Source organism: Bos mutus, chromosome 3 (genome assembly GCF_027580195.1).
Source record: "Bos mutus isolate GX-2022 chromosome 3, NWIPB_WYAK_1.1, whole genome shotgun sequence".
In the NCBI taxonomy this organism is placed as follows: domain Eukaryota; kingdom Metazoa; phylum Chordata; class Mammalia; order Artiodactyla; family Bovidae; genus Bos; species Bos mutus.
The window spans coordinates 12,469,137-12,493,083 of NC_091619.1; the positions used below are offsets into that span (position 1 = coordinate 12,469,137).

Genomic DNA, 23,947 nt, shown 5'->3' on the forward strand with positions numbered 1-23,947 from the left:
CATGATGTATGATCTTTTTAATGTGTTTTTGGATTCTGTTTGCTAGAATTTTGTTAAGGATTTTTGCATCTATGTTCATCAGTGATATTGGCCTGTAGTTTTTTTTTTGTGGCATCTTTGTCAGGTTTTGGTATGAGGGTGATGGTGGCTGTATAGAATGAGTTTGGGAGTTTACCTTCCTCTGCAGTTTTCTGAAAGAGTTTGAGTAGGATAGGTGTTAGCTCTTCTTTAAATTTTTGGTAGAATTCAGCTGTGAAGCTGTCTGGACCTGGGCTTTTGTTGGCTGGAAGATTTCTGATTACAGTTTGAATTTCCGTGCTTGTGATGGGTCTGTTAAGATTTTCTATTTCTTCCTGGTTCAGTTTTGGAAAGGTGTACTTTTCTAAGAATTTGTCCATTTCTTCCACGTTGTCCATTTTATTGACATATAATTGCTGATAGTAGTCTCTTATGATCCTTTATATTTCTGTGTTGTCTGTTGTGTTCTCTCCTTTTTCATTTCTAATTTTATTGATTTGATATTTCTCCTTTTGTTTCTTGATGAGTCTGGCTAATGGTTTGTCAATTTTATTTATCCCTTCAAAGAACCAGCTTTTGACTTTGTTGATTTTTGCTATGGTCTCTTTTGTTCCTTTTGCATTTATTTCTGCCCTAATTTTTAAGATATCTTTCCTTCTACTAACCCTGGGGTTCTTCATTTCTTCCTTTTCTAGTTGCTTTAGGTGTAGAGTTAGGTTATTTATTTGACTTTTTTCTTGTTTCTTGAGGTATGCCTGTATTGCTATGAACTTTCCCCTTAGCACTGCTTTTACAGTGTCCCACAGGTTTTGGGTTGTTGTGTTTTCATTTTCATTGCCTTCTATGCATAGTTTGATTTCTTCTGTAATTTGTTGGTTATTCAGCAGTGTGTTGTTCAGTCTCCATATGTTGGAATTTTTAATAGTTTTTCTCCTGTAATTGAGATCTAATCTTACTGCATTGTAGTCAGAAAAGATGCTTGGAATGATTTCAGTTTTTTTGAATTTACCAAGGCTAGGTTTATGGCCCACGATGTGATCTATCCTGAAGAAGGTTCTGTGTGCACTTGAGAAAAAGGTGAAATTCATTGTTTTGGTGTGAAGTGTCTTATAGATATCAATTAGGTCTAACTGGTCTATTGTATCATTTAAAGTTTGTGTTTCCCTGTTAATCTCTGGTCTTTCCAATTTGTTCCATTGATCTATATTTCTGTCTTTGTGCCAGTACCATACTGTCTTGATGACTGTGGCTTTGTAGTAGAGCCTGAAGTCAAGCAGGTTGATTCCTCCAGTTCCATTCTTCTTTCTCAAGATTGCTTTGGCTATTCGAAGTTTTTTGTATTTCCATACAAATTGTGAAATTATTTGTTCTAGTTCTGTGAAAAATACTGTTGGTAGCTTGATAGGGATTCAATGCAATTGAATAGGGATTGCATTGAATCTATAGATTGCTTTGGGTAGTAAACTCATTTTCACTATATTGATTCTTCCAGTCCATGAGCATGGTATATTTCTCCATGTATTTGTGTCCTCTTTGATTTCTTTCACCAGTGTTTTATGGTTTTCTATATATAGGTCTTTTGTTTCTTTAGGTAGATATATTCCTAAGTATTTTATTCTTTTTGTTGCAATGGTAAATGGAATTGTTTCCTTAATTTCTCTTTCTGTTTTCTCATTGTTATTGTATAGGAATGCAAGGGATTTCTGTGTATTGAGTTCATATCCTGGAACTTTATTATATTCATTGATTAGCTCTAGTAATTTCTGGTGGAGTGTTTAGGGTTTTCTATGTAGAGGATCATGTTATCTGCAAACAGTGAGAGTTTTACTTCTTTTTTTCCAATCTGGATACCTTTTATTTCTTTTTCTGCTCTGATTGCTGTGGCCAAAACTTCCAAAACTATGTTGAATAGTAGTGGTGAGAGTGGGCACCCTTGTCTTGTTCCTGACTTTAAGGGAAATGTTTTCAATTTTTCACCATTGAGGATAATGTTTGCTGTGGGTTTGTCATATATAGCATTTATTATGTTGAGGTATGTTCCCTCTATGCCTGCTTTCTGGAGGGTTATTATCGTAAATGGATGTTGAATTTTGTCAAAGGCTTTCTCTGCATCTATTGAGATAATCATATGGTTTTTATCTTTCAATTTGTTAATGTGGTGTGTCAGATTGATTGACTTGTGAATACTGAAGAATCCTTGCATCCCTGGGATAATGCCCACTTGGTCATGATCTTTTTACTATGTTGGTGGATTCTGTTTGCTAGAATTTTGTTAAGGATTTTTGCATCTATGTTCATCAGTGATATTGGCGTGTAGTTTTCTTTTTCTGTGGCATCTTTGTCTGATTTTGGCATTAGGGTGATGGTGGCTTCATAGAATGAGTTTGGAAGTTTACCTTCCTCTGCAATTTTCTGAAAGAGTTTGAGTAGGATAGGTGTTAGTTCTTCTCTAAATTTTTGGTAGAATTTATATTCCCACCAACAGTGCAAGAGGGTTCCCTTTTCTCCATATCCTCTCCAATATTTATTATTTGTAGATTTTTTGATGATGACCATTCTGACTGGTGTGAGGTGATATACCTCTGGGTAGTTTTGATTTGCGTTTCTCTAAGAATGAGAACTAAGGTCCGTCTAGTCAAGGCTATGGTTTTTCCAGTGATCATGTATGGATGTGAGAGTTGGACTGTGAAGAAAGCTGAGAACCGAAGAATTGATGCTTTTGAACTGTGGTGTTGGAGAAGATTCTTGAGAGTCCCTTGGACTGCAAGGAGATCCAACCAGTCCATCATAAAGGAGATCAGCCCTGGGATTTCTTTGGAAGGAATGATGCTAAAGCTGAAACTCCAGTACTTCGGCCACCTCATGCGAAGAGTTGACTCATTGGAAAAGACTCTGATGCTGGGAGGGATTGGGGGCAGGAGGAAAAGGGGACAACAGAGGATGAGTTGCCTGGATGGCATCACCAACTCGATGGACGTGAGTTTGAGTGAACTCTGGGAGTTGGTGATGGACAGGGAGGCCTGGCGTGCAGTGATTCATGGGGTCACAAAGAGTCGGAGACGACTGAGTGACTGAACTGAACTGAAGAATGAGTGATGTTGAGCATTTTTTTCATCTCTTTATTAGCCATCTTCATGTCTTCTTTGGAGAAATGTCTAGGTTTTCTGCCCACTTTTTGATTGGGTTGTTTGTTTTTCTGATACTGAGCTACATGAACTGCTTGAGCTTTTTGGAGGTTTATCCTTTGTCAGTTGTTTCAGTTGCTGTTGTTTTCTCTCATCTGAGCACTGGGTTTTCACTTTGCTTATAGTTTTCCTTCATTGTGCAAAAGCTTTTAAGTTTAATTAGGTCCCGTTTGTTTATTTTTGTTTTTATTTCATTACTCTGAGAGGTGGGTCATATAGGTTCCTTCTGTGATTTATGTTTTAAGGGTGTTCTGCGTGGTTTCCTCTAAGAGTTCTATAGTTTCTGGTCAACATTTAGGTCTTTAATCCATTTCGAGTTTATTTTTGTTATTGGTGTTAGAAAGTGTTCTAATTTCATTCTTTTACACATAGCTTCCCAGATTTCCTAGCACCATTTATTGAAGAAACTGTCTTTTCTCTATTGTATATTTTTGCCTCCTTTGTCAAAGATAAGGTGTTCATATGTGCATGGATTTGTCTCCAGGCTTTCTGTCTTGTTCCATTGGTCTATATTTTTATTTTTGTGCCACTTCCATACTGTCTTGATGAGTGTAGCTTTGTAGTATAGTCTAAAGTCAGGAAGGTTGATTCCTCCAGCTTTCATTCTTCTTTTTCAAGATTACTTTGGCTGTTTGGGGTCTTTTGTCTCTCCATACAAATTGTGAAATTGTTTGTTCTAATTCTGTGAAAAATATCATTGGTGGTTTGATAGGGATTGTGTTGAATCTATAGGTTGCATTTGGTAGTATAGTCATTTTCACATTATTAGTTATTCCAATCCAAGAACATGGTATATTATTCCATCTGTTTGTGTCATCTTCAATTTCTTTCATCAGTGTCCTATAGTTTTCTGAATATAGGTGTTTTGTCTCTTTAGGTAAATTTATCCCTAAGTGTTTTATTCTTTTTGTTACAGTGGTAAATGGGATTGTTTCCTTAATTTCTCTTCCTGATTTTTCATTGTTAGTATATTGGAGTGCAAGAGATTTCTGTGTCTTTAATTTTGATCCTACAACTACTGTATTCATTGATTTTTGTTGTTGTTCAGTTGCTCAGTCATGTCTGACTCTTTTCAACCCCATGGACTGCAGCATGCCAGGCTTCCTTGTCCTTCACTATCTCCTGGAGTTTGCTAAAACTCATGTCCATTGAGTCAGTGATGACATTCAGCCATCTCATCCTCTGTCACCTCCTTCTCCTCTTGCCCTCAATCTTTCCCAGCATCAGGATCATTTACAGTGAATTCGCTCTTTGCATCAGGTGGTCAAAGTATTGGAGCTTCAGCTTCAGCATCAGTCCTTACAGTGAGGATTCAGGGTTGATTTCCTTTAGAATTGACTAGTTTGATCTCCTTGCAGTCCAAGGAACTCTCAAGACTTCTCCAGCACTAGAGTTGGAAAGTATCAATTCTTTGGCTCTTAGTCTTCTTTATGGTCCAAAGCTCACATCTGTACATGAATACTGGAAAAGCTATAGCTTTGACTAGATGGACCTTTGTAGGCAAAGTAATGTATCTTCTTTTTAATACACTGTCTAGGTTTGTCATGGTTTTTTTTTTTTTTTCCCGAGGAGCTAGTGTCTTTTAATTTCATAGCTGCAGTCACTGTCTAGTCATTTTGGAGCTGAAGATGATAAAGTCTGCCACTGTTTCCATTTTTTGCCCCTCTATTTGCCATGACCAGATGTCATGATTTTAGTATTTTGAATGTTGACTTTTAAGCCAGCCTTTTCACTCTCCTTTTTCACCTTCACAAGAGGTTCTTTAGTTCCTCTTCGCTTTCTGCCATTAGGGTGGTATTATCTGCATGTCTGAGATTATTGATATTTCTCCCAGCAATCTTGATCCAGCTTGAGCTTCATCCAGCCTGGCATTTAGCATGATGTACTCTGCATATAAGTTAAATAAGCATGATGACAGTATACAGCCTTGACATACTCCTTTCCCAATTTTGAACCAGTCTATTGTTCCATGTCCAGTTCTAACTGTTGCTTCTTGACCTGCATACAGGTTTCTTATGAGGAAGTCAAGGCGGTCTGGTATGCCCATCTCTTTCAGAATTTTCCACAGTTTGTTGTGATCCACATAGTCAACGTCTTTAGTGTAGTCAATGAAGCAGAAGTAGATGTTTTTCTGAATTTTCTAGTGGCATCTTTAGGGTTTTCTATGAAGAAAATCATGACATATGTAAACAGTGAGAGTTTTGCTTCTTTTCCAATCTCGATTCCTTTTATTTCTTTTTCTTCTCTGATTGCTCTGGTTAGGACTTCCAAAATTCTGTTGAATAATGGTGGCAACAGTGGGAAACCTTGTTTTGTTCCTCATTTTAGAGGAAATGATTTCAGTTTTTCACCATTGTGAACAATATTTGCTATGGATTTGTCTTATATGGCCTTTATTATGTTGACTTATGCTCCCCCTGTGCATACTTTCTGGAGAGTTTTCATCATAAATGAGTGTTGAATTTTGTCAAAGAATTTATCTGCATCTGTTGAACTAATTATGTGGTTATTATCTTTCAGTTTGTTAATATGATGTATCATATTGGTTGATTGATGAATATTGAAGAATCCGTCCATCCCTGGGCTAAAGCCCATTTGATTATGATGTATGTTCTTCAGTTCAGTTCAGTCACTCAATCGTGTCCGACTCTTTGCGACCCCATGAATCGAAGCACGCCAGGCCTCCCTGTCCATCACCAACTCCCGGAGTTCACTCAGACTCACGTCCATCGAGTCAGTGATGCCATCCAGCCATCTCATCCTCTGTCGTCCCCTTCTCCTCCTGCCCCCAATCCCTCCCACCATCACAGTATTTTCCAATGAGTCAACTATTCACATGAGGTGGCCAAAGTACTGGAGTTTCAGCTTTAGCATCATTCCCTCCAAAGAAATCCCAGGGCTGATCTCCTTCAGAATGGAATGGTTGGATCTCCTTGCAGTCCAAGGGACTCTCAAGAGTCTTCTCCAACACCACAGTTCAAAAGTATCAATTCTTCGGTCCTCAGCCTTCTTCACAGTCCAACTCTCACATCCATACATGACCACAGGAAAAACCATAGCCTTGACTAGACGGACCTTTGTTGGCAAATTAATGTCTCTGCTTTTGAATATGCTATCTAGGTTGGACATAACTTTCCTTCCAAGGAGTAAGCGTCTTTAATTTCATGGCTGCAGTCACCATCTGCAGTGATTTTGGAGCCCAAAAAAGTAAAGTCTGACACTGTTTCCACTGTTTCCCCATCTGTTTCCCATGAAGTGATGGGACCGGATGCCATGATCTTCATTTTCTGAATGTTGAGCTTTAAGCCAACTTTTTCACTCTCCACTTTCACTTTCATCAAGAGGCTTTTGAGACCTCTTCACTTTCTGCCGTAAGGGTGGTGTCATCTGCATATCTGAGGTGATTGATGTTTCTCCCGGCAGTCTTGATTCCAGCTTGTGTTTCTTCCAGTCCAGCGTTTCTCATGATGTACTCTGCATATAAGTTAAACAAGCAGGGTGATAATATACAGCCTTGATGTACTCCTTTTCCTGTTTGGAACCGGTGTGTTGTTCCATGTCCAGTTCTAACTGTTGCTTCCTGACCTGCATACAGATTTCTCAAGAGGCAGGTCGGGTGTTCTGGTATTCCCATCTCTTTCAGAATTGTCCACAGTTTATTGTGATCCATACAGTCAAAGGCTTTGGCATAGTCAATAAAGCAGAAATAGATGTTTTTCTGGAACTCTCTTGCTTTTTCCATGATCCAGCGGATGTTGGCAATTTGGTCTCTGGTTCCTCTCCCTTTTCTAAAACCAGCTTGAACATCAGGAAGTTCACAGTTCACATATTGCTGAAGCCTGGCTTGGAGAATTTTGAGCATGACTTTACTAGCATGTGAGATGAGTGCAATTGTGTGGTAGTTTGAGCATTCTTTGGCATTGCCTTTCTTTGGGATTGGAATGAAAACTGACCTTTTCCAGTCCTGTGGCCACTGCTGAGTTTTCCCAATTTGCTGGCATATTGAGTGCAGCACTTTCACAGCATCATCTTTCAGGATTTGGAATAGCTCAACTGGAATTCCATCACCTCCACTAGTTTTGTTGGTAGTGATGCTTTCTAAGGCCCACTTGACTTCACATTCCAGGATGTCTGGCTCTAGATGAGTGATCACACCATCGTGATTATCTGGGTCGTGAAGATCTTTTTTGTACAGTTCTTCTGTTTATTCTTGCCATCTCTTCTTAATATCTTCTGCTTCTGTTAGGTCCATACCATTTCTGTCCTTTATCGAGCCCATTTTTGCATGAAATGTCCCCTTGGTATCTCTAATTTTCTTGAAGAGATCTCTAGTCTTTCCCATTCTGTTGTTTTCCTCTATTTCTTTGCATTGATCACTGAGGAAGGCTTTCTTATCTCTTCTTGCTATTCTTTGGAACTCTGCATTCAGATGCTTATATCTTTCCTTTTCTCCTTTGTTTTTCACTTCTGTTCTTTTCACAGCTATTTGTAAGGCCTCCCCAGATAGCCATTTTGCTTTTTTGCATTTCTTTTCCATGGGGATGGTCTTGATCCCTGGTCTCCTGTACAATGTCATGAACCTCATTCCATAGTTCATCAGGCACTCTATCTATCAGATCTAGGCCCTTAAATCTATTTCTCACTTCCACTGTATAATCATAAGGGATTTGATTTAGGTCATATCTGAATGGTCTAGTAGTTTTCCCTACTTTCTTCAATTTAAGTCTGAATTTGGTAATAAGGAGTTCATGATCTGAGCCACAGTCAGCTCCTGGTCTTGTTTTTGTTGACTGTATAGAGTTTCTCCATCTTTAGCTGCAAGAAATATAATCAATCTGATTTCGGTGTTGACCATCTGGTGATGTCCATGTGTAGAGTCTTCTGTTGTGTTTTTGGAGGAGGTTGTTTGCTATGACCAGTGCATTTTCCGGCAAAATTCTATTAGTCTTTGCCCTGCTTCATTCCGTATTCCAAGGCCAAATTTGCCTGTTACTCCAGTTGTTTCTTGACTTCCTACTTTTGCATTCCAGTCCCCTATAATGAAAAGGACATCTTTTTTGGGTGTTAGATCTAAAAGGTGTTTTAGGTCTTTATAGAACCGTTCACCTTCAGCTTCTTCAGCGTTACTGGTTGAGGCATAGACTTGGATTACTGTGATATTGAATGGTTTGCCTTGGAAACGAACAGAGATCATTCTGTCGTTTTTGAGATTGCATTCAAGTACTGCATTTCGGACTCTTTTGTTGACCATGATGACTACTCCATTTCTTCTGAGGGATTCCTGCCCGCAGTAGTAGATATAATGGTCATCTGAGTTAAATTCACCCATTCCAGTCTGTTTCAGTTCACTGATTCCTAGAATGTCTACATTCACTCTTGCCATCTCTTGTTTTATGTTCTTTTTGTTATGTTGTTGGATTGTGTTTGCTAGAATATTTTTTTTTAAATTTTATTTTATTTTTAAACTTTACATAATTGTATTAGTTTTGCCAAATATCAAAATGAATCCGCCACAGGTATACATGTGTTCCCCATCCTGAACCCTCCTCCCTCCTCCCTCCCCGTACCATCCCTCTGGGTCGTCCCAGTGCACTAGCCCCAAGCATCCAGTATCGTGCATCGAACCTGGACTGGCAACTCGTTTCTTACATGATATTTTACATGTTTCAATGCCATTCTCCCAAATCTTCCCACCCTTTCCCTCTCCCACAGAGTCCATAAGACTGTTCTATACATCAGTGTCTCTTTTGCTGTCTTGTACACCGGGTTATTGTTACCATCTTTCTAAATTCCATATATATGTGTTAGTATACTGTATTTATGTTTTTCCTTCTGGCTTACTTCACTCTGTATAATAGGCTCCAGTTTCATCCACCTCATTAGAACTGATTCAAATGTATTCTTTTTAATGGCTGAGTAATACTCCATTGTGTATATGTACCACAGCTTTCTTATCCATTCATCTGCTGATGGACATCTAGGTTGCTTCCATGTCCTGGCTATTATAAACAGTGCTGCGATGAACATTGGGGTACACGTGTCTCTTTTCCTTCTGGTTTCCTCAGTGTGTATGCCCAGCAGTGGGATTGCTGGATCATAAGGCAGTTCTATTTCCAGTTTTTTAAGGAATCCAAAAGTCTACAAATAATAAATGCTGGAGAGGGTGTGGAGAAAAGGGAACCTTCTTACACTGTTGGTGGGAATGCTAGAATTTTATTAAGGATTTTTGCATTTATGTTCATCAGTGATACTGGCTGATAGTTTTCTCTTTTTTTGGGCATCTTTGTCTGGTTTTGGTATCAGAGTGATGGTGGCTTCGTAGAGTGAGTTTGGGAGTTTACCTTTCTCTGCAGTTTTCTGAAAGAATTTGAGTAGAATAGGTATTAGCTCTTCTCTAAACTTTTGGTAGAATTCACCTGTCAAGCCATCTGGCCCTGAGCTTCTGTTTGTTGGAAGATTTTTGATTAGAATTTCAATTTCCATGTTTGTGATTGGTTTGTTCCTATTTTGTATTTCTTTCTGGTTCTGTTTTGAAGGGTTATATATACTTTTCTAAGAGTTTGTACTATCTGAAATGCAGTACTTGGGTGCAACCTCAAGAATGCCAGAAAGAGCTCTGTTCATTTTCAAGGCAAACAATTCAATATCACAGTAATACAAGTCTGTGCCTCAACCACTAAGGCCTAAGAAGCTGAAGTTGAATGGTTCTTTGAAGACCTTCTAGAAGTAACACCAAAAAAAGATTTCCTTTTTGTCATAGGGGACTGGAATGAAAACGTAGGAAGTCAAGAGATACCTCGAGTAACTGGCAAGTTTGGCTTTGGAGTACGAAATGAAGCAGGGCAAAGGCTAACAGAATTTTCCCAAGAGAATGCACTGGTTATAGCTAAGACCGGCTTCCAACAACACACGAGATGACTCTCCACATGGACATCACCAGATGGTCAGTACCAAAATCAAATTGATTATATTCTTTGGTTCCAAATTGAGAAAGGAGTACATCAAGGCTGTATATTGTCACCCTGCTTATTTAACTTATATGCAGAGTACATCATGTGAAATGCCGGGGTGAATGAAGCACAAGCTGGAATCAAGATTGCTGGGAGAAATGTCAATAAACTTCAGATTTGCAGATGACACCACCCTTACAGCAGAAAGTGAAGAACTAAAGAGTCTCTTGATGAAACCGAAAGAGGAGAGTGAACAAGCTAGCTTAAAACTCAACATTAAAAAAATAATAAGATCATGGCATCCAGTCCCATCACTTCATGGGAAATAGATGGGGAAACAATGGAAACAGTGACAAACTTAATTTTGGGGGGCTCCAAAATTGGTCAGATGGTGACTGCAACCATGAAATTAAAAGATGCTTGCTCCTTGGAAGAAAAGTCATGACCCACGTAGACAGCATATTAAAAATCAGATGCATTTCTTTGCCGACAGAGGTCCATCTAGTCACAGCTATGGTTTTTCCAGTAGTCATGTTTGGATATGAGAGTTGGACTGTAAAGAAAGCTGAGTGCCAAAAAATTGATGCTTTTGAACTGTGGTGTTGGAGAAGACTCTTGAGAGTCCCTTGGAGTGCTAGGAGATCAAACCAGTTGATCCTGAACAAAATCAGTCCTGAATATTCATTGGAAGGACTGATGCTGAAGTTGAAACTAATACTTGCCCACCTGATGCAAAGAACCCAGTCACTGAAAAGACCCTAATGCTGGCAAAGATTGAAGGCAGGAGGAGAAGGGTACGACAGAGGATGAAATGGTTGGATGGCATCACCGACTCAATGGACATGAATTTGAGCAATCTCTGGGAGTTGGTGATGGACATAGAAGCCAGGTGTGCTAAAGTCTATGGGGTTGCAAAGAGTTGGACCGGATTGAGCAAATGAACTGAACTTGAAAAATTTGTTCATTTCTTCCAGGTTACCCATTATATTAACATATAGATGCTGATAGTAGTCTTTTATGATCCTTTTGTATTTCTGTGTTGTAATTTTACCTTTTTCATTTCTAATTTTAATGATTTGAGTCTTCTTTCTGTTTTTCTTGATGAGTCCAGCTAACCGTTTGTCAATTTCAATTATCTTGTCAAAGAGCCAGCTTTTAGTCTTATTGATCTTTGCTATCATCTCCTTCATTTCTTTTTGATTTATTTCTCCTCTGATCTTTATGATTTCTTTCCTTCTAACTGAGTTTTTTTCATTCTTCTTTTTCTAGTTGCTTTAGGTGTAAGGTTAGGTTGTTTGTTTGATGTCTCTCTTGTTTCTTGAAGTAGGCTTGTATTGCTATAAACTTCCCTCTAGCACTGCTTTTGTTTCATCCCATAGGTTTTGAGTTGTTGTGTTTTCAGTATCATTTGTTTCTAGGCCTACTATGATTTTATTTATTTCTTCAGTGACGTGTTGGTTATTCAAAAGCATATCGTTTAGCCTCCATATGTTTATGCTTTTCCTAGTTTTTTTTTTTTTTTCTGTAGTTGATATCTAGTCTTATAGTGTTGTGGTCAGAAAAAAATGCTTGAGATGTTTTGATAGCTTATGGTGAATGATGTTGGATCCATGATATCTGAAGAAGATTTAACTTCAGAACCAAGGACCAAGCTTGATCACTCAGAGCTTTTGTTCGCAGAAGTTTTATTACAGTGAGAAAGGACAGAGAAAGCTTCTGAGACTGACATCAGGAAGGGGATGGAGAGTGCCCCACTCACTAGGCTTGTCAAGGCCTTACACACTTTTACCAGACTCATCTCCACAACATAAACCTTAAATTAACAAGCTTAGAAGTAACAATAGGAAAGTCTTGCCAGACCCACTCCCACAACTAGGTTTTAAGATAACAAGATTAGTCAGAAGGTTCTTGATAAGAAGAAGGTGTCCTGGAGCAAGATACATTGTTGTTATATAATCATTAGTACAGAGTTTAAGGAAAAACATACCCTTGAGCAAGATGAGTTGTTTTGTTTAGATCTGGGCTTAAACAAAGTTAGTCTTAAAGACTGTTGTTGTAACAACTCAGAGTTTAAGATAAAAAGTCTTATGTTACTAAGACAAAGCAGTGTAGAAAAGAAAAACTTTCTCCTCCTTGAGGGCCCTGGACCCCTTCCTCCTTCTCAGGAGCCCCAGACTCCTTATCAACCTACCAAAGAAATAACTCTCTCAATTCCAGTTTTTATTTTTTTTAAACCAAGTTTTGATTTATGGCCCAAGATGTATTCTATCTTGGAGAATGTTCCATGTGCACTTGAGGAAAAAGTGAAATTGTTCTATTGTTTTTGGATGAAATGCCCTGTAGATACCAATTAGGTCCAACTGGTCCAGTGTATTGTTTAAAGCTTGTTTTTCCCTATTTTCTGCCTATGATCTGTCCATTGGTGTGAGAGGGGTATTAAGGTCCCCCACTATTACTGTGTTACTGTTGATTTCCCCTTTAATAATTAGTTGTTAGCATCTGCCATATGTATTTAGGTGCTCCTATGTGCATATATGTTTGTAATTGTTACATTTTCTTCTTGGATTGATCCCTTGATTATTATGTAGTGTCTTTTGTCTCTTGTAACAGTCTTTATTTTAAAGTCTATTTTATCTGAGTATTGCTACTCCTGCTATCTTTTGATTTCCTATTTCATGGAATATATTTTTCCAGCCCTTCACTTTCAGTCTGTGTTTATCCCTAGGTCTGAGGTGGGTCTCTTGTAGACAGCATATATAGTAGTCTTATTTTTGTATCTGCTCAGCCATCTGTTGTCTTTTGGCTAGAACACTTAGCCCATTTACATTTAAGGTAATTATTAATATGTATGATCCTGTTACTATTTACTTTATTGTTTTGGGTTTGTTTTTTAGGCCTTTTCTTTTTGTGTTTCCTATCTAGAGAAGTTCCTTTAGCATTTGTTGAAGAGCTGGTTTGGTGGTGCTGAATTCTCTTAACTTTAGCTTGTCTATAAAGCTTTTGATTTCTTCTTCGAATCTGAATGAGATCCTTGCTGAGTAGAGTAATCTTGGTTGTAGATTATTCCCTTTCATCACTTTAAGTATACCCTGCTATTCCCTTCTGGCCTGCAGAGTTTCTGTTGAAAAATCAGCTGTTAGTCTTATGGGTATCCCCATATGTTATTTGTTGCTTTTCCCTTGCTGCTTTTAATATTTGTTCTTTGTGTTTAATTTTTGTTAGTTCGATTAATATGGGTCTTGGCATGTTTCTCCTTGGGTTTAACCTGTATGGTGGAGAAGGAAATGGCAACCCACTCCAGTACTCTTGCCTGGAAAATTCCATGGATGGAGGAGCCTGGTAGGCTACAGTTCATGGGGTTGCAAAGAGTCAGACACGACTTCACTTTCACTTTCACTTATCCTGTATGGAACTCTCTGGGCTTTCCGGACTTGGGTGGCTATATCCTTTCCCATTTTAGGGATGTTTTCAACTAAAATATCCTTAAATATTTTCTCTTGCCCTTTCCTTTTGTCTTCTTCTGGGACCCCTATGATTCGAATATTGGGGTGCTAAATGTTGTCCCAGAAGTCTCAGATTATCCTCATTTCTTTTTTATTATTTTTTCTTTAATGCCGTGTTCAGTGATGTGTTTTGGGGTGTCTATAGGATCAGTATGGCTTTGGGCAGCCTGTCTGCTAATGTTCCAGGGTTGTGCCCCTCTTTTGCTGAAGGATTGGCATGAGGTGTCCAGCACTGGAACTTGCTGGGTTTTAGGTGGGGCTTGGTCTTAGTGTTGAGATGGAGGCCTTTGGGAGGGCTCTCACCTATTCATGTCCATGGGGTCAGGAGTTTTGGTGATCCAAAGTCCCAGGAGTCAAGTCTCCTGCGTCTGGGATTCAGGTCCGATCCCTTACAATAGCATCAAGATTTCACAGTCCACATAGCACAGAAGACAAAATGCCTAGACTAATGGTGAAACAGCTCTCAACAGCCAAGAACACCCAAAGAGATTCACACACTGACATAGGAAAAAGGAGAAGAAAGATGAAGAAAAGGGGGTGAAGAAAGGCTATGAAGAAGAGTCAAAAGACAGCACTCAAGCTAATAATCAACCCCCTAAGTGAAAATTGATACTAAAAATTAGACTCTTAAAGATACAAAATTAAAAACAAAAAATAAACAAAAGTCAGAAACATGGAATTTATTTTAAAAATGGAGTGTTTTTTTGTGGAATAAGTAGGTTATAAAAATAAAAACTAAAGAATTAATAAATAACCATATTAGGACAATATGATAAAATACTTTTTTAAAAGGGGGGAAAAAACATATATATATATAGAGAGAGAGTGGTACTGAGAGGAATGTCCAAATGATTCTTCCATTTTCCTGCTCCAGTTGATTTGCCTACCCAGAAAGTCCTCCAGTATTTCTAGAAAGGTCTTGACCTGTTGTGGGCATCTTCCCTTGCTCCAGTTTGTACTTGTTCTCAAAATCTACAGTTGCCTCTAAAGCTTATGGTCTCAGGCTTAGAGTGGAAATGTAAACCATTGCACCTGCCACTGCCAGGGCAGTTTCTCCCTCTTCCCTTTGCTTATACAGCCACTGGAGTTCTGCTTTGGTTTGGAGCCCACCTCTCCTTATAAGGTGCCTTACCTCTGGAAAAGGTCAGTTTTCATTCTGATCCCAAAGAAGGGCAATGCCAAAGAATGTTCCAGCTAGTGTACTTTTGAGCTCATTTCACATACTAGCAAGGTAATGCTCAAAATCCTTCAAGCTAGGCTTCAATAGTATGTGAACTGAGAATTTCCATATGTAAAAGTTGGATTTAGAAAAGGCAGAGGGACCAGAGATCAGATTACCAACATCCACTGGATCATAGAGAAAGCAAGGGAATCCCAGAAAAACATCTACTTCTGTTTTATTGACTATGCAAAAAACCTTTGACCTTGTGGATCATAACAAACTGTGGAAAATTCTCAAAGAGATGGGAGTGCTGGACCACCTTACCTACCTCCTGAGAAACCTTTATGCAGTTAGAACTGGAACATGGAACAATGGACTGGTTCAAAATTGGGAAAGTAGTATGTCAAGGCTATGTTTTGTCACCCTGCTTATTTAACTTATATACAGAGTATATCATGTAAAATGCTGGGCTAGGTGAATCACAAATTGGAATCAAGGTTGCTGGGAGAAATATCAGCAACCTTAGATATGCAGATGATACTATCCCAATGGCAGAAAATGAAGAGGAACTAAAGAACCTCTTGATGAAGGTGAAAAAGGAGAGTGAAAAAGCTGGCTTAACACTCAACATTAAAAAAACTGAGATCATGGCATTCGGTCTCATCACTTCATGGGAAATAGGTGGACAAAAAATGGAAATAGTGACAGACTTTATTTCCTTGGCTCCAAAATCACTGTGGACAGTGACTGCAGCTATGAAATTAAAAGACGCTTGCTCCTTGGAAGAAAAGCTATGACAAACCTAGACAGCATATTAAGTATAGTCAAAGGTATGGTTTTTTCAGCAGCCATGTAAAGATGTGAGAATTGGACTGTAAGGAAGGCTGAATGCCAAAGAATTGATGCTTTCAAACTGTGGTACTGGAGAACACTCTTGAGAATCCCGTGGACAGCAAGGAGATCAAACCAGCCAATCCTAAAGAAAATCAACCCTGAATATCCCTTGGAAGGGCTGAAGCTGAAGCTGAAGCTCTAAGATTTTGGCCACCTGATGTGAAGAGCTGACTCATTGGAAAAGACCCTGATGCTGGGAAGGATTGAGGACAGGAGAAGGGAGCCACAGAATGAAATTGTTCGATGGCATTACTGAATCAATGGACATGAGTTTGAGCAAATTCCGGGAGACAATGAAGGACAGGGAAGCCTGGCATGCTTCAGACCATGGGGCTGCAAAGAGTAGGACACGACTTAGCGACTGAACAAAAACTGCTTGTAAGTCTGTCTCCAGTGTCTGTCCACCTAGAAACGAGGGTGTGAAAATAGGAGCTTGTTAGGGCTCACTTGCTCAGTTGTGCTGGGATGGGGGAGGGGTACAGCAGATGTTGTTAGGGTGTGTGAGGAGTGCTCACCACAGCTAGTCCTTGCTTGGTCCCTGTGGGAGGTCCCCAGTCTGAGGCAAGTTGTGCACCTTCCCAGGGGAGTTGGTCCTGGTCCTTGGCAGAGTCATGCTGCTCAGGCTCCCAGGAAGATGTGGGTAGCAACCCTTAGCTGCTCACAACTTGGTGGTAGTTGCAGTCTCTGGGGTCGGGACCTTATTGGCCCTCTACCTTCCACTTCTGGCGTTTGCCTCTCTGCCTCTGGGGCCATAGACCACTGCCATCTTGCCCCCATTTGGCATTCACTAGGATTGTGTCCTTTTTTCTGTGAGCGTGCAGAGCTAGAGTGAAGCATTAGTCTTCCCATGGGAATGATCTTTTGCTTCTCTGGCATTTTCCCAGGTCTGCCTCTGCCGTGTCATGTTAGTGCCCCCAGAGTATCTTCATGGCAGTCAACCCTGATCCTTTCCCTGAGGACCAAGCCCCAAGGGCTGAGCCTCTGCACCCAGCCCCTACTCAAATGCTGGGAGATGCGAGTGTGAGCTGCTTCTTGGCTGGGAAGTGCCAACCAGTGCAATCTCTATGGTGAATTTTCTCCAGTTTGCCTTCAGAGCACCTGGCTTGCTGTGTTCCCCTCTGAGGTTCTGAAGCTTCCCCCTGACCCCACCTGTGAGGGGGTTTCCTAGTGTGCAGAAACTTTTCCTCCTTCATAACTCCCTCCCAGGGGCTCAGGTCCTCGCCCGGAACTCCTTTGTCTCCCTTTTTGTTTTTATCTTTTGCCCTACTTTCTGAGGAGATTGGTTTGCCTTTCTGAAACTCTGGGGTTCTCTGTCCGCATTCAGAAGATGTTCTGTGGGAACTGTTCCACGTGCAGATGAGTTTTTTGATATATTTGTGGGGGAGAAGGTCATCTCCCTGTCCTATTCCTCTGCCATGTTAAAGGTTCCTCCTCTGAGTTTTCTTAAATCTCATTAAGTTTTTTCACAATAGCTACTTTGAATTCTCTATCAGTTAGATTGAAATATTCTGTGACTTTAAGTTTGGTTTCTGGAGATTTGTCGTTTTCTTTTTGTGGTTTAGTATTACTATGGTTCTTCATGGTGCTTGATGAAGTGCTCCTCTGCTGGTGCATTTAAATAACAGGTTAAAAGTGAGAGTGCTTTCTTTTGTTGTCTGTTAGGTGGCACTATTGACTTCTGTCCCTCTTGACTTCCCTGGTGGCTCAGATGGTAAAGTGTCTGCCTATAATGCAAGAGACCTGGGTTCAATCCCTATGTCAGGAAGATCTTCTGGAGAAGGAAATGGTAACCCACTCCAGTATTCTTGCCTGGAAAATCCCATGGACAGAGGAGCTTGGTGGGCTACAGTCCATGGAGTCGCACAGAGTCGGACACGACTGAGCGCCTTCCCTTTCACTTTCAGGTGACACTGTAGCACAGGTTTCGGTTTCTCTTGGCTGTGCTTCTTCTGTTATATTTGAGAATTGGCGCTTTCTGTGCTTTGTAAGAGGTATGGCTCTGTGCCTTCTTTGGCTCTTCTTGTGCCTCTGGATTAGCTACTGCTTTGCTTCTGTTGGAGCTGCTGTGTCATGGGGATGGTGGGCTTTCCCTCGTGTCTGGGATCCCCTGAGACATAGGCTCTGCTCTGGGAGGAGGATGATAATTGGAGGGGAGCAGGGTTGTACAGTCACCTCCACCATGTTGGGTGTTGTAAGTGTCTTGGGCTGTGCCATTGCAGACTGTGGGGCAGGTCTTTGGGTATGTCAGCCGCTGGAGGGACAGAGTCCTAGGCCCCACTGCTACTGCTTCCCAGTTGCCTGTGCCCACAGGTGCTCCCATATTCAGGACACCAAAGTCATGTGTGCTGCTTCCCGTGCTGCTGGGGTTTCTGAAGCTGTGGACTCAGCCGTACATAAGGCTGGGATTGCAGGCACGGACTCCACTGTTCCTTTGGTTCTGCCTCTTTCATATGTTCCAGTACACCCACCAGTAGATGTATGCAGCTGCTGCTGCTGCTAAGTTGCTTCAGTCGTGTCTGACCCTGTGCGACCCCATGGACGGCAGCCCACCAGGCTCCTCCGCCCATGGGATTTTCCAGGCAAGAGTACTGGAGTGGGTTGCCATTGCCTTCTCCAATAGATGTATAGATACGTGGAATTCCCCAGTGACCTATTGAGTTGGGCACAGATATACTTCTGCTGAGTTGTGGATGTTTTGCAGGTTGTAGATTGAAGGGGAGAAACAAAGGTAACCTTGTTTCTGACAGCATTCCTATGAGGTTTAAAGACCTGAAGACCCCACACCCTATCCATCCTCTCCCTTCCTGACACCAGGACCCACACTCCACTTATTCTGACTTTCTTGGTGGTAATACTGGAAAACAGAAATGTATAGATGTGACACAGGTCAAAGATGTTAAGAACATATTATAATGATCTCATAAACCAGACCTTGGCGGTATAAAATAGTAAATACTCAATTGGTTGCGTTGAATTAGACCATACCATTAAAGGCCTTCTGTCTTTATGTACAGTTAATGAAAGATGAGTAGCAACAAAGAACTAGGTTGTTTTCTCATTTTTATATTACTGATATTGACATTTACTATAAGTGTCAATTTTTTTATAGTGTACATTATAATTTTCATATTATTTAGGTATGTTTTAAGTGTTTAACCTCATTATTTTTGACCTAGAAAAAATATTTTTCTATTATAGGAAGCTGTTTATGTTATGTTACATAATAAAAAAACAGGTTTTCAGCTTTGGTTGGAACTAGGGCAAAGAACCTCTAGTTGAGAGATTTTATGCCTTAAAATTTTTTTTCTTTTAGCAAATTAATAAAATATTTAATTTTCATTAAAATATTGATATACTTTTTCTTTTCCAGAGAGTAATGCCTTCTAGCTTTTTCTTGCTGCTGCGATTTTTCTTGAGAATTGATGGGGTCCTTATTAGAATGAATGACACAAGACTTTACCATGAGGTATCTCTTCTTCTTTAGTGAATATACTAGTTAATATTGGGCTTGTTCATGTTGTTACATTGTCAGTCTGAGAGTTTGAAATTCAACAGTGCTTTATATTATATGGTTATCCATCTAACCTTTAAGATTGAGTGTTTCACATTCACTGTTGACTGCACAGTTATCAAAACATTACAGCTTCTTTTCCAAAAGTTCTAGTAGCTGAAAATGTTTTTCTAAAAGACATTTCCATTAAGGGGAGCCTAATGCTTTTTTAAAAGAACTGTATTTACTCTGTTTAAGAAAACTATCCCTTAACTCTTACTTTTTTTTAATAGTATGTGTTGTTTATGTGATGTCCTGATATTAGAAATATTAATCACATAGCCTCCAGAAATTTGTGTCATCCCATCATTTTAATAGTTGTTTTAATGCTTGGAAATTCTGTGTTCTATTTCAAGGAATTGTTAACCTACAAGATTCTTAAAAAATAAGTGAAGAAAGTATAGGGAGGCTTAATTGAGTAATAAAAATTCTTCTAGTAGCTTATAGCAGCCTATCCTTTTTTAACGAATTTTTGACATCAGATTTGTGATCATACAGAATGATAAATAAAAGAAGAGACCACCAGAATGACAAATGAGAGAAGAGTATCAGTATCAGTATCAGTCATGGTAGTTGTAGTAATAGTTAACTTTTCTAACAATCCTATAAAATAAATATTATTATCTCTGCTTTATAGCTGAGGCAACTAAGGCAAAGAGAAATTAACTAAATTGCCTGTTATACAATTAATAGGGCTTCTCTGATAGCTCAGTTGGTAAAGAATCCATGTCCAATGCAGAGACCCCAGTTCTATTCGTGGGTTGAGAAGATCCGCTGGAGAAGGGATAGGCTACCCACTCCTGTATACTTGGGCTTCCCTTGTGGCTCAGCTGGTAAAGAATCTGCCTGCGATGTGGGAGACCTGGGTTCCATCCCTGGGTTGGGAAGATCCCCTGGAGAAGGGAAAGGCTACCCACTCCAGTATTCTGGCCTGGAGAATTCCACGGACTATACAGTCCATGGGGTTGCAAAGAGTCGAATGTGACTTTCACTTTTTTTCATACAAGTAACAGGTGGCAGAACTGGGATTTGAACCCAGTAAGATAGAATTGGATTGGTATTTTTTTTTTTTTTTTTTTGGCCACACTGTGTGGCCTCTGGGATAGCTCCCCAACCAAGGATTGAAACCCCCACCCTGGCTACCTTCAGTGGTAGAAGCTTGGAGTCTTAACAACTAGATCACCAGGAAAGTTCCTGGATCTTTTTCTTTTCAAAAGTGATAGCAAAGTAGTAAAAATAGGCTATATTTTACTCCCTCAGAAAAAAATGAAATTTGCATTTTTAGAAATGCTTGCACTTTAGCTCAGAAATGTTGATTTCTTTTCAGGGTTTATCCTCAAAAAGATTCTTATATACAGTAACCCACAAATTTTAATTAGGCAGATGTATAGAGTTGTGTGTTGTGTGTGTGTGTATATATATATATGTATTCATGGAAATGCTATTGTTTGTAACAGTTCAAGGATCTTCCAGGCAAGAATACTGGAGTGGGTTGCCATTTCCTTCTTCAGGGGATCTTCCCGACCCAGGGATCGAACCCGGGCCTCTGGCATTCTAGTCAGACGCTTTACCGTCTGAGCTACCAGGGAAGCCCCAAAGGAAAGAAGGAAAGTGCTTTAATAACCATTGAATGAGTATTGATTAAATGGCCATTCATATCCTGTTAACCTGCAACAAATAGACTGCCAGATATTTCTCCAGCAAAATTGGATTTATTCAGGATCAGCAGAAAATTGCAGTTTGGGATCTGTAACCATGGTGAGCCATGTGCAAGTCCCTGCATGGCAAGGGAAGGAGAATACTTGTATAGACTGGAAAAGGAAGGTGGGAGGGCTGTAGGAAACAGAGTCCATGGTTTTCCATTGGATGATTCCTTGCCAGAAACTAAGAGGAGTCTTTCTTTTTTTTGTTGGGCTTTGCTATGGTTGCAGGATGTGAGAGCTTCCCATTTTAGTCTCCAAACTGTATTTAATTGAGGTTTCTATTTTTAATTTTTTACAATTCATATAGTAGAAAATATATAACCATTAGAATTAGTGGTTGATTTGAAGAGATGTACAAATTGATATTGACTTTTAAGGTGCAAGTATGAATATAAGATTTTCTGTAGAGATTTCTAAATGTTGAGGATAGTGTTATCTATAGAAGTTGTGATTATTGATTATTTATACTCTTATGTTTATATTATTTGATTTTTTTTACAATGAGCATCAATCTTTTTGTTGATATAGAAGATTGAAACTTTCAGGGAATGTAATCTTGTGATTTTTTTCTCTTATTAAATAATGTTTTACCAAAAACCAAATTGTAATAAATTGCTTTCTAAAACCTCCCTTTAAAACGTCTTAAATGGGAAAATTGAAGTATAGAAAAAGTGACTATAAATAAGCAATTTAACAAATTTTTAGAAATAGGAAAGAATAAAACTTGTTTAAGCTTTTTTTTTTTTTTTGAATATAAGGGTAGCCACAGTTATGTAGGTAGATGCTAGTATAACTTAAGGAAAAGGTGTGGTTCTAAACTTGACATGATATTTAAATCTCTTACATATTTCATTACAAATATATACATTTTCTTTCAGAGTAAAACCTTTGCTTATGTTTCTCTTACATGACAATTATTAAATATGTTCACATATATATATCTGATATTACTGTAGTTTATATAGATTGGAATTAATAATTCAGAATTCTTGAATTAGTTATCTCACTGTAGAATTAGATGGTCTCATCAGACTTAATGCTACTTTTACAATCTGTTCTTAAATGCAGGCAATTCTATTTAATAGAAAGGATTTTGTAAATCAATATAAATAAATTTATTGCGATTTTTTTATTTTTAAATATAGGCTGACAAGACCTACATGTTACGAGAATATACATCACGAGAGAGCAAAATTGCTAATTTAATGGTACAGTATTTAAATATCAATTTTTAAAAGTTAAGTTTTAATGTTTTACTTTAGGTATGGTATCCTCCCATGTCCCACCCATCTACCAAACCTGTATCCCTAAATCCATTCATTTACCTAATAGGTAGGTAAATCCTGCTGAAGTGTTTTTTTCTGGTAGTCACCTCAATTACAGTTAGAGTTGTTAGGTATATTAGTCATCATCCAACCCAGTTTCCGCTTGTATTCTGGAAAGACTGAGAGCCAGAGGTGTGACTTACTGTAGCTCTTACAACTGGTTCGTGGTGGACCTGCAATAGGATGTTCTTTCCAGTACTTATTTTGGGGGACATAATACCCCCCTCCTTTTTTTGCTCCCCTGGAGTTTGTAAAGGGCTTCTGCAAGTCTATAGGAGTTAATAATGGCTTGTTTAAAACAAGTGATACCTTCCTGCTAAGTTGATATTTTTAAATTCACCCTTAGTGCTTATTTCTATCTGTATGTATTGGGTTGGCCAAAAGGTTTGTTTGAGTTTTGTTGTTAAGATATTATGGAAAAATCTGAATAAACCTTTCGGCCAACCAAATAGAATATATGAGTTAGAAAAGTTACTTAGAGTCTATTGGAGACTACATGTTGGCATCTAACTGAAGACTGGTGCTTTCAGGATACAAAAGTAACAGGAAAAGGGAATTGGAATAAGATGTATTGAATTCTTAGAACATTTAATGGTGCATTATAAAAGACATCTCCCTATGATTTTTGAGGAAACCCTCTAGTAACAGACTAAATGAGTCAGTAACAAGAGATATTATTAGGAGTATCTAATGATGTTCTTATATATATATATATATATATATATGTATATAGTACCTCATTTTAAAATTGCCATGCTTTAGGAATGCTTGAACCAAAGCATTTCCAAAATTATCATTGTAGTAACTTCATATATACTAATATGATTTATGTATTTCCTAGCATGTTTCACCTTCCCTCTTCACGGAACCTAATGAAATATCACAGTATTTACCGATAAAGGAGGCAGTTTGTGAGAAGCTAATATTTCCAGAAAGAATTGATCCTAACCCTGCAGACTCAAAAGAATGTACACCTGTGGAATAGAATGTGTTATAACATATACTTACTGTGGAATCTGATTGGCTATTTGGAGGGGGGTATTTTTATTTTGAGAATTAATTGCCTTGTCTATGTACAGACTTTCTGTAACCTTAAAGGAAAAGAAAAAATAAAGGATTGTTGCAGGCAGATTCCACTCAACTGCTGTTTGTACCCTGTCTTCAAATTCATATTCCAGGAATTTATATTCTCTGGAATTAAGTTCAGATTTCTAAATTGTAATGAAGCAGAGTCTCACTAAGAAGAAGGTGATGTGTGTATGTCTCTGAAGGAGTGAGCACAACCTGCATCTATCATGAAACGCTATCTTCTACCATGAGGAGAAGTTGTTTTAAATCACTCAATCATTGCACCTTGTGGCTTTCATTGGATTCCTAATCATGCACATTGATACAGTTTAGTGGCTCTTTACCTTGTTTTTTACCTCCTAGGAAATTGATCTGTGCCCAGGAATTAAAAAAAAAAAAATTACCCCTTAAATTTTAAATTGGCTTTTGAAGTTTAAAGAAAGATACAGAACCAAATAAACTATATTTTTGGATAACGTAAGGTGTTATGTCAATGAAAACACATGAACGTGGTTTGCCACTAACAGCTAGGGTGTCAGAGCTGTCTCCTTCCATCTTTAGGTGCTTTTTCTGTATTTGTTACTGTTTG

General features: G+C 38.9%; 1 protein-coding gene across 2 annotated transcripts in view; it reads left to right on the forward strand.

Moving 5' to 3' along the window:
• TIPRL (TOR signaling pathway regulator) overlaps window positions 1-23,426 on the forward strand; it is a 71,102-nt gene extending 47,676 nt beyond the window's left edge. For both annotated transcript variants that reach the window (XM_005896971.3, XM_070366912.1), the window contains 3 exons: window positions 19,083-19,178; window positions 22,111-22,173; window positions 23,132-23,426. In XM_005896971.3, coding sequence (XP_005897033.1) covers window positions 19,083-19,178; window positions 22,111-22,173; window positions 23,132-23,275 — 303 coding nt within the window. In that variant the 3' untranslated portion in view covers window positions 23,276-23,426. The remainder of the gene's footprint in view (window positions 1-19,082; window positions 19,179-22,110; window positions 22,174-23,131) is intronic.
• The last annotated feature ends 521 nt before the right edge of the window (window positions 23,427-23,947 follow it).